At 34.1% G+C, this 14,463-nt stretch overlaps 1 protein-coding gene across 1 annotated transcript in view; it reads right to left on the reverse strand.

Annotated features, from left to right (window-relative positions):
• Positions 1-14,463, reverse strand: part of LOC118204717 (ubiquitin carboxyl-terminal hydrolase isozyme L3-like) — a 176,360-nt gene that overhangs the window by 135,559 nt on the left and 26,338 nt on the right. Inside the window, exon 7 of the mRNA XM_085808155.1 lies at positions 12,291-12,338. Within this exon, the coding sequence (XP_085664281.1) occupies positions 12,291-12,338 (48 nt within the window). The remainder of the gene's footprint in view (positions 1-12,290; positions 12,339-14,463) is intronic.

Here is a 14,463-nt window from a genome sequence, read left to right on the forward strand (position 1 = left end):
TTTTGGAAAGGCGCCGATAACAGTATATTCTGATCATGCGGCGGTAACTAGATTGTACTCTGGAAAAAATTTATCCCCAAGGTTAATAAGATGGGCACTCAAGCTGCAAGAATATAATCTGGTAATCAAGCATACCCCCGGAAAGGAAAATATCGTAGCAGATGCCCTGTCACGAATTAAATTAGACGAACAGGGTAATACCGTAAAAGTTGCAATGCTGACAGCGTGTACAATAAATTCCCGAGAAACTGTAATAACCGAACTGGGTAAGGATCCTGAGTTTGGAAGTATTTATGAGTATTTGAAGGATCCTGAAAATTTTAGCCACCAAGATATTGTGGCGATAAGAAATAGGGCGGCCCATTACGAACTAATAGATGGTCTATTATTTTATACAAAAACTACGAATTCCAACAACGAATTTCGACCTGTTATCCCAGCTAGTCTTAGATTAAATATCCTGCAAGAGCTCCATGACAGCCCTTTAGCTTCTCATGCTGGTATTCGAAAAACTACTCAACGCGTACGCGAGGCAGTCTACTTTCCTGAACTGCAAAAGTTAACAAGGGCGTATGTCCAGTCCTGCCCAACATGTCAAGCCGTTAATTATATTAATTTCCGCCCGGCCGGGTTTCTAAATAGTATTAAATCCGAATTTCCAAATGAAATAATCGGCATCGATTTATTGGGCCCTTTCCCAAAAAGTCAGTTAAACAAAAGTCGCTATCTCCTTGTTATAGTTGATCATTTTAGTAAATGGACCGAAATTGTTCCCTTAAAACGAGCCTCCGCGAAATTAGTTACCGATTCTATTTTAAATAAATATATTTTAAAATACGGGGCGCCCCTAAAAGTTATATCGGATAATGGTCCTCAATTTGTAAGTAATATATTTGAAGACATGTGCCAAAAACTGGGCATACGTCATTTAAAAATGGTCCCGTATCGGCCGCAATCAAATATAGCGGAACGGGTCAACAGAAATATAGTGAAAATTATCCGTAGTTATGTTAAAAATTTTCATAAAAGCTGGGATAACTATGTCAATGAATTTGCTTTCGCCCTTAGGACCGCAAAACATGATACAACGGGAAAAACTCCTGCTGAGTTATTTCTAGGCAGAAAGATTATAACACCGTTAGATAAACTATTTTATGTGCAACAAAGAGCCCCAGAATTTAAAATGGGTGATATAGAAAAACTAATAAAAGAAGCAAAAAAGAATACAGAAGTAGCACAAAGAAAACAAAAATTGTATTATGACTTGAAACGACGGGGAGTAACTTATAAAGTAGGGGATGAAGTACTAAAAATTAAGCATTCACTTTCTTCAGCACCAGAAGATAAAACTGCCAAATTTTTCCCACGCTTTGAAGGACCATATGTTATAGAAAAAATAACTCACGCTGTTGTAGTATTAAAGGCAAGAAATGGTTAAACCTGTTCCGCAAACATTGACCAGATAAAACCATTCTATGACCGTAATAAAATGCAAATCTTTTCAGATCTTTTGCAGGATCCGGGACGGCAGACACCGCAGGTACAAGTTCCAGAGGTGGGAAAACGACAAGTACAAGGGCAAGCCAATGAGAGACAGAAGCAAGTGAAAAGAAAATTGCCCCGCGGAAAAATTGAAGGTACAAAGAAAAAGAAGCCGTTCCACCGTCCAAAAAACAGAGTTCACGAACACCCCCAGAATGAAGAAGGGAGAAGGACGACGTATGTGGAAAAGACCGGGAGAAAGGACGGCAACTATAACCCGGCTGTGAAACGGAAGATTGACTCATCCGACAGAACTCTCCGCAGCAAAAGTCGCCGAACTGCGGAAGGGCCATCAGCGGCGGAGGAAAAAGTACAAGAAAAATTTGAACGGCCAACAACGAGGTCCAAGCAGGATCACGACAGAAGTTTCCCGGTTCCACCAAGACCAGCTGCCTTCAAACGGCCAAGACCACAAGCAGAGGACAGAAGGAAGATGTTCAAGGGTGGCCGTAGTGGTGAAAAACGGAAGCTTCCAGAGGAAAGCACTGAAGGGCGAGCCCGTACAAGAAGGAGGATCAACCAAGCTACGGTCTGCAGCACCTTTAAAGACTGGGCCCAGAAAAGGATGTCTGAATATTACAAAGATAAGTAAAATTTTGTGTTACTTTACAAACTTAAGTTAATCTTTCATTCTTACTGCAAGTGGCAGATTTGAAGAAGTTTTACCTCATGCGAGGTCTACCTTTATCGCCAAAAGGGCGAGAAATGAGTTGTGACCGATTTTCTTATTATGTTTTTCAATTACTCGCGCGTAAAACTAAAGTTGATGTATAATAGCGTTGTATAAAGACTTAAATATTGTAAAAAGTTATTGTATAAATTTTATTTAAAACATTCTAACAAGAAAGAAGTTTTAGTTTGAAAGACTTTTTGAAATGTAGTATTATTTCAATGTAGAAAGAATTGGCACTTGCTTTGAAAAGAATAGAAGTTAACAATGTACTACTAATGTATGTTTTCAAATGTGTAAAATTAACGGCATCTTGATATGTTCTTGTATACATGTGAACTGTTATTTTGAATGTTTAGAAATACCGTGATATGGTAAAAGTGAAAGTAATGTTAAAAAATTTGTTATTCGTGTGACTGTAAAGATTAAATCATGGTGAATATGTGTTAAAGGTTGAATGATGTAGTTAGGCTCTCTGACGCTACACTTTAGAGTTAGCCACTTTCAGAATAGTACCTCAGGGTCTAGAGTTGAAATTAGGGTGTGTTAAGAGGTCTCGTATGTTGAATTTTAACACGTTAGTGTTTTGATTGTAGGAGGAAGTGTTGAACACATAGACAGAAACACATTCGTGTTTGGTGTTTTTACAACACATGTCAGAGAGCACGGGGAGAGATAATTAAAATAGTCATGAATGAAATAAGAATGTTAAGAAAAGTATATTCTATATGTTATTTGCAATGTCATTCTGTAACATTTCATTAAACTAGTTTTCCTTCCAGATCTCTGGAAGGAACCAGAATTGAATAAAGCTCCTGTTTTGATGCAGTACAGATGAAAAAGAAAAAAGATTGTTGTATATTCCGGGAGCTGCTATTGTAACAAATTTCTTTCTTTTAAAATTTTCTAGTTTCTAGCTAAGTTATGTTTGTAAAAGTTTGGCCTCGCGTTAGTTTCTAGAGCTAAAAGTTTTCAACAAGGTCGTTTTAGACCTCAGTTTCAAACTAATTAACTCTGGCGGGAAGTATGTAAGGATCTTAAGTTTTACTAACGTTTATTTTATTTTAAATCTTTACTATCACTTCTTATTTTCTACTTCCGGCCAGAATTATAAGCGTGAAGGAGTTTATGCAAAGTTGTCTGGCGAACGCCAAGTATTTAAGTGTGGCCTTTTTGCCAAGCAGAGGAGAGGAAGCCGTGAGTTCGAAGCAGGCCGCTTACCTTAGAAGTTACGCAGTTGCTACTTTGCCTTCCAGGCTAGAGGTTTTAATCCTCTTGATAAATTAAACGTATTGTAGTGTTCACAGTCTCTGTGCTACATACGCTTCCTGTTATTATAAGGCCAATCTTATTCTAAAGTTAAATTAGAGTTTAGTTTTATTTTGATATCTTTTAAGTTAGACCCCGAGTGGAGGGTCATTGTATTCCGAAGTACGGAAGTCATTGTATATAAAGAAAAAAAAAATAAAGGGTTTTGTATACCCTTCGTCTGTATCCTGTCTACTTACTACAATTAGTGAACATAGCTTTAGTAAGCTCTCTGTTCTAGTCAGGTCATTGTATGTTTCCGAAGAAGGTTAGAAGAAACATTGAACCTGATAACACAAAACTGTTTAAATAGATTTCAGAATGAGCAATATTTCCTTCCCCATCATGCAGTGATCAAGCCGTCTAGTACAACTACTAAATTAAGAGTCGTTTTCGACGCTTCATGTAAAACTTCCAACGGTAAATCATTGAATTCTATCTTGGGTGTTGGTCCTAAATTGCAACGAGACATTTTCGAAATTTTACTTAATTTTCGATTTCCGGAAATAGTCTTTTCAGCAAACATAGAGAAAGTGTACCGTCAAGTTTTAGTGTCCGATGAGGATCGGAACTACCAACAAATTCTTTGGAGATTTAATCCTAACGAAGAAATACACACATACAAGTTAAACACCGTAACATATGGTTTAGCTCCAGCTTCTTTCCTAGCCACTAGGTGCATTAAGCAAATTGCACTAGATTATTCACAAAATAGTGCTGTGTCTCCTACTTTACTACACGATGTATACATGGATGATTTGCTATCGGGTTCAAGTACCGATAGTGATGCAATATCACTTTGTAAGAAAATTACCAATATTTTACAAACACACGGTTTCCACCTACGAAAGTGGAATTATAATTCAAATACATTTCTTGCAGAATTTCAAGAACATTGTTCAACGGACATTAATTTAGAAATAATTCCTTATGATAAGGAAAGCACGAAAGTCTTAGGATTATTTTGGAACTCTTCAACAGACATTCATTTTCAAACCCGCACTTGCACTCACCTCACCGCTGACAAAAAGACGCATTTTGTCCCAATCGGCACGCATTTTCGATCCATTAGGATTAATTTCACCATGTACTGTTGTAATGAAATTTTTTTATCAGAAGCTCTGGCTTACAAAAGGGGACTGGGATTCTCCTATTCCACAAAGTCTTGCTGAAGATTTGTTTAAATTTCAGAAATCTTTCAATGCAGTTGAATATTTTACCGTTCCTAGAGGTGCCACGCTTATTTCCTCTGACACATTTGAATTGCACGGCTTTTGCGACGCATCAACACTTGCTTACGCTGCTGCAATATATTGCAAACAAATACACGGAAATGAAATAAAGATTTCTCTCTTAGTTTCTAAAACTAAAGTCGCACCTATTAAACAAGTATCTGCTCCTAAATTGGAACTGTGCAGTGCTCATTTGCTTTCAAAGTTATATCGTGCAGTCATGAACACTCTCAAAAAATATAAGTTTGATGTTTACGCTTGGACTGACTCCAAAGTCGTACTATCCTGGCTCTCGGCACATCCCCGTAAATGGAAGACTTTTGTTGCAAACCGGACGTCTCAAATAATCGAAGTACTTCCAACAAAATACTGGAGGCATGTCCCTTCCAAAGAGAACCCAGCAGATATCGCTTCGCGTGGTATTGATCCCAAATGTCTTCCTAATTGCAACTTGTGGTGGAATGGCCCAAGTTGGCTTTTTTTGGATTCGTCTCACTGGCCGAAAGAGGAATCCGCTTCCAAAGAAATCAAGGATCTAATTGAAGCTGAACAAAGATCTGATCCTATATTTTCATTTCATAGTGCTACATCAAATGAATTATATAGTGATTTATTTGAAAAATATTCATCATTTTCTAAGATTATACACATTTTAGCATATTGTTTAAGATTCATCAATAAGTGCAAAACCAATAACAAATGTCAAACACTTATAACTGATTTCTTTTCTCCACTCACTTACACGGAAACTAAATGCAGAAATAATCATAATTCGATGGGTTCAGAAAGATTATTTTAATGAAGACCTAAAATGCATTAAAATCAAAGATCGTTGCCTAAGAAAAGTCAGCTACACTCCCTCCATCTTTTACGGGTGGGAGGGCGTTTACAAAATTCAGAATTGTCTTTTAATCAAAAGCACCCAGAGATTCTACCTGCTAAACACAAGATAAGTGAGCTCATTGTAAAAGAAAAGCATGTGACTTATTTACATGCTGGTGCTTCATTACTGTCCCACATTATCAAACAATCATATTGGATCATAGGTGGAAAAAAGCTCATTAATAAATGTGTTCACAAATGCATCAAATGCTTCAAATTTAAAGCATCCGCCGCATCTCAGCTTATGGGTAATCTACCTAAACATCGTGTAACACTCGAGAGGCCTTTCTTCAACTGCGGAGTGGACTATGCCGGTCCTATTTCAATCAAATTCAACAAGGGTTACATTGCTCTATTTATTTGTCTCGCTACTAAGGCACTACACATCGAGGCAGTGAGCGATTTAACCGCTGATGCATTTTTAGCTGCTTTGCGTCGCTTCAGTGCTAGATGAGGAGCTCCAAGTCACATTTACAGCGACAATGCAACAAACTTCGTTGGGGCTAATCGAAAACTCAGCGAAATACAACGATTGTGGGCCTCACTTCCTAAGAACGAAGCCGTTGCTCATCATTTAACTCAAGCATCAATAGAATGGCACTTTATACCTCCAGCATCTCCTCATTTCGGAGGAATTTGGGAGGCCGCAATTAAATCAACCAAATATCACTGTAAAAGAGTAATAGGTGAAACGCTACTTACTTTCGAAGAATTGACAACTCTGTTGGCTCAGATAGAAGCCATTTTAAATTCTCGTCCGTTATGTAGTGTAAACAATACTGACATTGATTGCATTAATATTCTCACTCCTTCACATTTTCTTACAGGAGACATGATCCTATCCCCTCCTGAACTACCTCTTAGTAGTCCTGCTAATATACGGAATAGGTGGGATCTCCTTCAAAAGATGCGCAAGGACTTCTGCAAATCATGGACCAAAGCATATCTATCTTCTCTTCAAACCAGAAAGAAATGGAAGGACACTCAGCCGAATATGAAAACTGGAGACATCGTCCTGTTACTAGATGATGGTCATATTCCAGGTTCTTGGCCACTAGGACAAGTGGTCGAACTTCATCATGGTATTGACGGACTAGTTCGTGTGGCCACGGTTAAAACTAAAAACTCTGTTTTCAAAAGAAACATTCATAAATTAGCACCTTTGCCCATATATCAGGACTAATGCCTGATAGGGTGGGAGTATGTTCCGGTGCACCGGAACAGAACAACTCAACCTGACTCTTTCGCTTTTGGAACTATGCCAAAGAACATTCTTAATTCAGTTGAATAGTCAGACTCAGACGAACGCATTCGCAAGGCAGCTGCTATGCTCTCTATTCTTCACTGTTTTTTGTTCTGCTCTCGTACTTATAAGTGTTATATGTTATTTTCTTGTTTATACTTGTATTGTGCAGTTATTTAATATAAGTTTCGTGTTTAAAACGAGGACGTGTTTTGAGTTCCTTCACATTTACATCGCAACAGTTATAATGAATTTACTTAAGCTTCATCTTGACCAGTCGCTGATTTTATAACATATTCATATCTAATTTTAATAATTTGCAAATTACAGAGAACTGAAAACAAGACAACAGACATACTATATTTACTTGCATATTTTCCTCTCTTTACCTACTCCTTGAAAATCAAAAGGGGAAAAATATGCAGTGTACATTACACCTGAAGAGACAGTTTGAATGATAATCATAACACAGTAAAAAGTACATATAGACAAACCAATATTATTATATTAAGTATTTCAAAGGTCTTATCAATTTCAATAATATTCTTTTAACTTACACAAAATGTTTTTCTATTTGTGCACATATTTTTCATTCTTCCCATAAATTAGCAATTTTTACATCATATACTGAAAAAATTAGAGGAAAAATATGCAAGAAACAGCAATATGCAAGTACATATGGTATTTTGATGGGACTATGTGAGATATCCTCAGAGATCACAAAAAAAAAATTCAGATTAAGGTCACAAATTCAAGCCCCATAAACACAGTATCATGGGCGATTTTCTCTCTTAGTAAATGTGATTTCTTCTCTTTAAATATCCTGCATTAAACAAATTCCTGACCAGCATCTCTCAAATTTACCATTGTAGAATCCATGAAAAAATATTCATCTCTTAGGAAACTTCTGTATGATCAGCTATATGGAAAGCAATCCATAAGATTACAGCAGAAAAATTAAGATTTAGTCACAGCCTTCAAATCATATCTCAGCAGCATGCTTCAACTCACAACATTGCTTAATACGAACACACAAATGCTACCACAATTTGGTGAATACAGTGTGGGGGGAGCTGAAATCTGATTCTGAATGGTAATCTAGGAAATCTCAGCTTTGTATGCTGGAGTACTGCTTTGCAAAAGCAGCATTTTTCTGCTGACTATACTATGATATTCTATCTTTAAGGCCATTCACAATGGGAAACAGAGCTAGTAGAGACAAAGGCTCAATTAAGCATATGTTCAGGAAGAGAACAAAACGTTTTTGTACACAATGGAGTCACTATTTCCTAGATGAAAGATCTCAGCTTCATGCACAGGCACGTGAAACCGGCCAATCACAAATAGGAATGGTATTTACAATACATTTTGCTTTTAAAATATATTAGTTTTAACATAATTTATTTATATACAATACTTTCGAAATACTAAACTTTAAAGCCTCATATTTACTTAGTTTAACTTTAGATAGAAAATACATAAGCACATACCCTAGTCATTGCTGAAATTTTTAACAATTTAAAGTCATTCAACTAAACTAATGTACACATGTTTAACATACAAATATAAATTCTTAAAAGTAGATGATAACATCAACAAAAATCTTCTTAGGTATATTTAATAACATGACTATCCTTGCTTGAGGCAAAATAAAAGTATACTAGTAATTTCATACACATACTTTAACGTACATTAATATAAAACTTTTACTTGAATAAATACAGTAATCGTAGTTAGCCATACTATCTGCCACAAATTTGCTCTACAGGGAACAGATGCAAATAAAGGAAGCATTTTGTTTAATTATTCATTCTTTACTTTTATACCCTTCCTGATGGCCTTCCTCTGGGTACACCTCATTTTAGAAAAAAAAAACTCTTATTTTTCCAAAGCCCAATTGAGAAAAGGTTCCCTTAAGAGCCAATAACATCCCTTACCAACTAAAACTGCAGTCAGCACACAGCTGAAACTAAGCCATCTTTGATATTCTGCATTAAGATTTATTAAATACTGAAAAAGAGAGACAATATATTTTTTACCTTAAAAAAATTGTTGATTTTCAAAAATTATCTCCGTTTATCCACTAAAATTATTCACAAAAATAAAAGCATCAGCTCCACCATACAGTACTCTGCAATACCAGTGGACCATAACCAATAGAAAAAAAATTGCTATTTTCGTACCTAGAAATAACCAAAATCTGGTCCAAAAAAATCTGGAGTATTTACAGTACCTTTTCCCTTTATTTGTGAAAATATAATCTATAGATGTTTTTAATTGTATTTTTTGGAAACACATTTTCATGACAATTATTAAATCTCCATTTATGCAAACTCACTTCTGTTTGCCTTTCTAATGCACTAACCAAAATCATATTTTTAATGCTCCTAACAATCTCATTTCTCATAATACTCATTTTAGAAATATTCAAAATAAATCTAACAGTTTTTTAATATGTGTTATCTTTAATCTCCATTTAATTTTTTCCTGAATAAATAAATTCAATTAAAAGTAAAAATTATGCAATAATTCTATTTTAATCTGACACAGATATTTAAAAGAACTCTCGATTTTGGCATAGTGGTCCTCTTCTTCAAGCTTTGCTTAGCTCTTAATATCTGTGCCTGGTTATCATGGAAATTGATAGTTATTCAAAATCTATTCCAAACTAAGGTTGCTTGTTTACCCAATTTTAAATTTGTGTCCTCTCCCATTTTTGCTTTTTTTTTTTTTTTTTTTTTTTTTTTAAATTCTAAAGTTTAATGCTGATTTAAGCAAATTTTATGACACACAACAATTTTCATGCTTAATCTATTTGCCAAACAAGATATAGATTGAATTGTGAAAGCAGATATCAATCCAGAGCTAAGAAATATGTTTCAAACTACAATATGAAGAAGTAATAAAAGGATCATGTGTTTAATGGTTAATCATCATCTTATCATAATTACCCTCTGTTCTGACAATGCATGGCATCTTTAACTGAAAAATAAACAAGGATTTTACATAAATTTAGTTTTATGTCTAAAATTATTTAGCCATCTTCCAAATTAAACACGTCTATAATAATAATTGTCTATAATAAATTTTCACTATTCCATAATATATACTTAAATTCTTTAAAATATAAGCCACTTTCAAATGCAATTACTTAGACACATACATGAGTAGATCATATTTTGTTCTAATCAGTGTAAGTAAACATTTTACTGTCAGCTTTATAATCAAATCTCCAATCTGCAAATTATGTTTTAACATCATAAATTTATGAAAGCACTTTACATACATTTTCACAGATCTAGATTAATTATTTGCAGGTTTAGATTAATCTTTTTCAGATTAATTTAAATGCAAAAGAAACAGCCATGTTAAAGAATTATATGCTTAAAATCTGCAACTACACTTATTGAAAAAACGATGGCATTATATTCAGGGTCAGAAATTTAAAATAAGTAGTTTAAAAATTGTTTCTGTGCACAGGATGTCTTGTCATTTACCAAAGAAACTAAACAAATAATTTACCTTAAATAATTTCAAAAATTTACCTTAAATAAAAAAACAAATAATTTCACGAATAACTCAGTTCAAAATTCATCTCAAATAACATTTTCAATACATCGCCAAATGTATCACAGCAACAGTTTAATTTACTAACTGTTACTGAAGATGGCAGAGTGGGTCTAGCTACTGCTATATATGAGTGACAAGATGAAGGAATAAATTAACAGTTTTGTATTGGCCATACTTGTTAAATTTATTAAATTGAGCTTCTTTACTTGCTGCGAGTTACTTGTTGTGTTACTCAAGTTTTAACAATAACATGAATTTTAATAAGATGAAAACCTTAATAGTTGCATATCTTGACAATATGGGACTTATATATATGTAGTCAAGTAATTTCAGAATTTTGTTACAGGAAATATGCTACGCATTATACACGAGGAATGATCGTTCTTAGCAGGCCAACATGCCCATAGCTCTAAACAAGAAAGTTCTCGTCTCTTCTCAGGAAACCACCTTTTATATCTCCCAGTGTTTACTTGTGCTGAACTCTTGGGAAGGGGAAGATTCTTTCACTCATACATAACAAAGTGTCCATCTCGTGACCCTGATGAAAAGACTTCTTTTACCTCTTTGTCCACTGGAGTAACCCACAAGACTGCAACTGGAATCATTAACAAAGGCACAGGATTTCACCACTGATATGAAAACTACTACACTCTGAAATCATTCATCCTAGACAAAGAACCTTTATGCCACCTTATCACAGTGTGTATGTGCATATATATATATGTGTAAAATAGAAAACAATACGATGGCTTTGCTTTTCGCGAACACGCAACCTTTAATTAACTTTCTGCAATTCAGGATCTTCCCCCAGACCAGTACCGTCTAGAATTTGCTAGCCTATTATGTAACCGCTACTATAAATAACGAATGCGCGCCATTTTGCATCAGAAGCTTTCCTCTGTCTGTGCTTTGGTTGCTTTAACTTTCTGCAATTCAGTATCTTCCTCCTAGACCAGTACCTTCTAGAATTTGCTAGCCTATTACGTAACCGCTAATATAAATAAGGAATGTGCGCCATTTTGCATCAGAAGCTTTCCTCTCTCTGTGCCTTTAGGGTCTACGCTACTGTGCTTGCTCTCTTTGTTAGAATAGGTTATGATGCATTAAAGTTTAAATACTCTTATTTAGTAACGAATAAATGATCTACAGTGATAATTGAATAAAATCTATGGAATAAAGATGTACCATTAAAAACTAAATCAACTTGCCTCTTTATTTGGATTAGCCTTACCGCTCAGCAAAAACCATGCCTGAACTTTGATGCCGAAATATCATACATATATACGCACATACACACATACATTCCTAAGTTTATATATATATAAACCTAAAGCATCTAAAATTAAAAGCAAATTGGAGTCAAAGCAAGGCGATTCCTTAACAATATTATAATTCCATCCTTGGTAAAGGGGTTAAACATAAAATCAAAACATTTCAAAATAAAAATGATCATTGCAGTAGAAACTTAAATACCTTGCTTTGACTCCAACTTACTTTTAACTTTAGATGCTTAAAGTTTATTTTACTTCAATCCTGCAGCTATAGTGCAGGACGGGTTTAAAAAATTTGCTTTTTATACCGCTTTTAAGTTTATGTATGTATGTATATATGGGTATACATACACACACACACACACACACTTATGTACAAATGAACATATATTCAAGCACACATGAATACATATATCCATACATACATGCATTTCTGAATCCGGTCCTGATAACAGAAGAGAACTTAAAATTATCATCAGTCATCTAAGCTGGGACTTTCAGGGTTTTTTTAAAATTAACCACACAATCACAACCAGTTTTTTAATTTAATAATTGATGGTAATTAATCATACCTCAGTTTGACCTTCTTGTGCACTAGCTTCATGAGCACTACTTATTGCCTGTAATAAAATGGTATCAATCAGTTGAAACTACTAATTACTATTGTTATACTTTTAAGTCAAACAGCACAGTTAAAAATATTTACATGAACACCTAACATGAAAAATCATTGCATAGTTATCCCAAACACATATTAATGGTCTAGCAGACAAGCAGAAAGTCATTAAACACTGGTAGATCAGCCTGGCTTCGATTCCAGGTGAACAGGTTGGCTGTATGGGCGTTTTCATGGTTTCCACCATGTGTAACATGGATATGAGCCAGTATCCCTTATAAAGGCCTCCATTAAGGCATTCCCCATGTATTTTGCTCTCACGTACTTTGTTCTAATCAAATAAACCAAATCAAAGCACATATCACATATTATCTTCAGCTGCAAATTTTGTCAGTAGAAATATAATATTTTTATTTTTCGCAATCTATAACAACAACAACAACAATTAGGGCTTCCCTGCCTCGTGGAACTTAATCACATTTACAGGTCCACTCCTATAAAATTTCCTATAAACTCATTTGCAATCTATAAACATTTCCTCCTATAAACTCATTTGCAATCTATAAAAGCAAATTAGTAATAACAAAATAATATGACTACCAACAAATGTTAACAATTTGTTTATACATTTGTAAAAAAATCAACTCCAGCAAAGAAACAGAGACTCAACATCAGAAGCTCTGCACGAGATTTAAGGCTGCTACATAAATTTGCAATACAGAAGGTTTAGGATAGGACAATATAATGCATCAAGTGTAACAAAAGATTTTCCTGTAGAAATGAAGGAAAGTGACTGTAGAAGTGCTCCTCCAAATGAGCAGTAAGGAACTATGTACTCTTGACTCCTTTGATGAGAATTAAAACTTTCCTTTTCAGACACTCTTGAAGAACACACACACGCAACAAAAAAAAAGCACTTTCACAATAAGTCTCTGAATGAAAGCTATCAATTACAAAAGTGCTTGTTCCATCCTTTACTCTACTGCTTTAAAGTAAAATGCATCATTATTTAATAGTGTTTGGATATATTATCTGTAGATTACCTTCAAAAAAGGTAAAAGTTTTAACTGTGCATTTGCTGTTGATAGTTACAACATATAAATAATATCTTATTTCCATATATATTTTAATAACTGCTGTAAACAAAATTCACTCATTAATAAAGTCTAAAGTAAATGTGTTTAGACTAGAAGAGAAACACACTAATGTGACAATCAAAATCGTAAAAACAACCTTGTATTTAGCGTAAGTATAATGATACGATGATGTATTAATAAGTATTATTATACTTACGCTAAATACAAGGTTGTTTTTACAATTTTGATTAAATGTGTTTACTTGTGCCAAAATAAAACCCACATTCAGGACACTGATTCTAAAACATTAGAATGATGAATATCATCAGAACAACTGAAATACATTTATCTAAGAATATATTCAAAATTTATTTGTACAGTGCACTAAAAATATAAAATTAACCCTCTGGCTGATCATCCCGTGATTTCCACGGACAACTAAAATGTAGCAAAATTTGCTTATCCTCCGATTTCCGAGGGCATTTCTTCCTTTATTGAGGAGCACATCTCGTTTTTTCCTCGTTTAACCATTGAAATTAATTATATACAGTATTAAGCATTTAGGTTACATTTTGGCCAACAGATATCGTTAGTTGTCCACTAAATTGCGGCATTTCAAGGCACATAGTATTAGCGTTCAAACTTCACTTTTTGCTGCTTTTTTCTTACAGAAATGGATGCTAGAAAACGATCAGCAATTATCTTATTTAATTAAATTATTGAATTATTAATTAGATTAATTATTAGATTGATTATTAATTAAATTTATTGAATCTGGTGAAAAAACTGTGAAGATTGACTTTGCCTTGAACCTGCTTTGAACTTTTATCATACTAAACTGCATTTCTAAGGTATTTTTCCCTCAGCGCTTTATATTTTCTTAAATTTTATACATTTTATTTTTTTATATTATGCAATAAATAGAAATTAACTGTAATTCGAATGAAATTTATTTTTAAAAAATCTTTTTTTTTTTTTTTTTTTTTTTTTTTTTTGGTGATAACATCTGAAATTGGTTTTTCTGGTGACTTAGTTTCTCATGATAAAAATCTA

Source organism: Stegodyphus dumicola, chromosome X1, assembly GCF_044657685.1.
Source record: "Stegodyphus dumicola isolate Sdum_Otavi_A_Nest chromosome X1, ASM4465768v1".
Taxonomy (NCBI): domain Eukaryota; kingdom Metazoa; phylum Arthropoda; class Arachnida; order Araneae; family Eresidae; genus Stegodyphus; species Stegodyphus dumicola.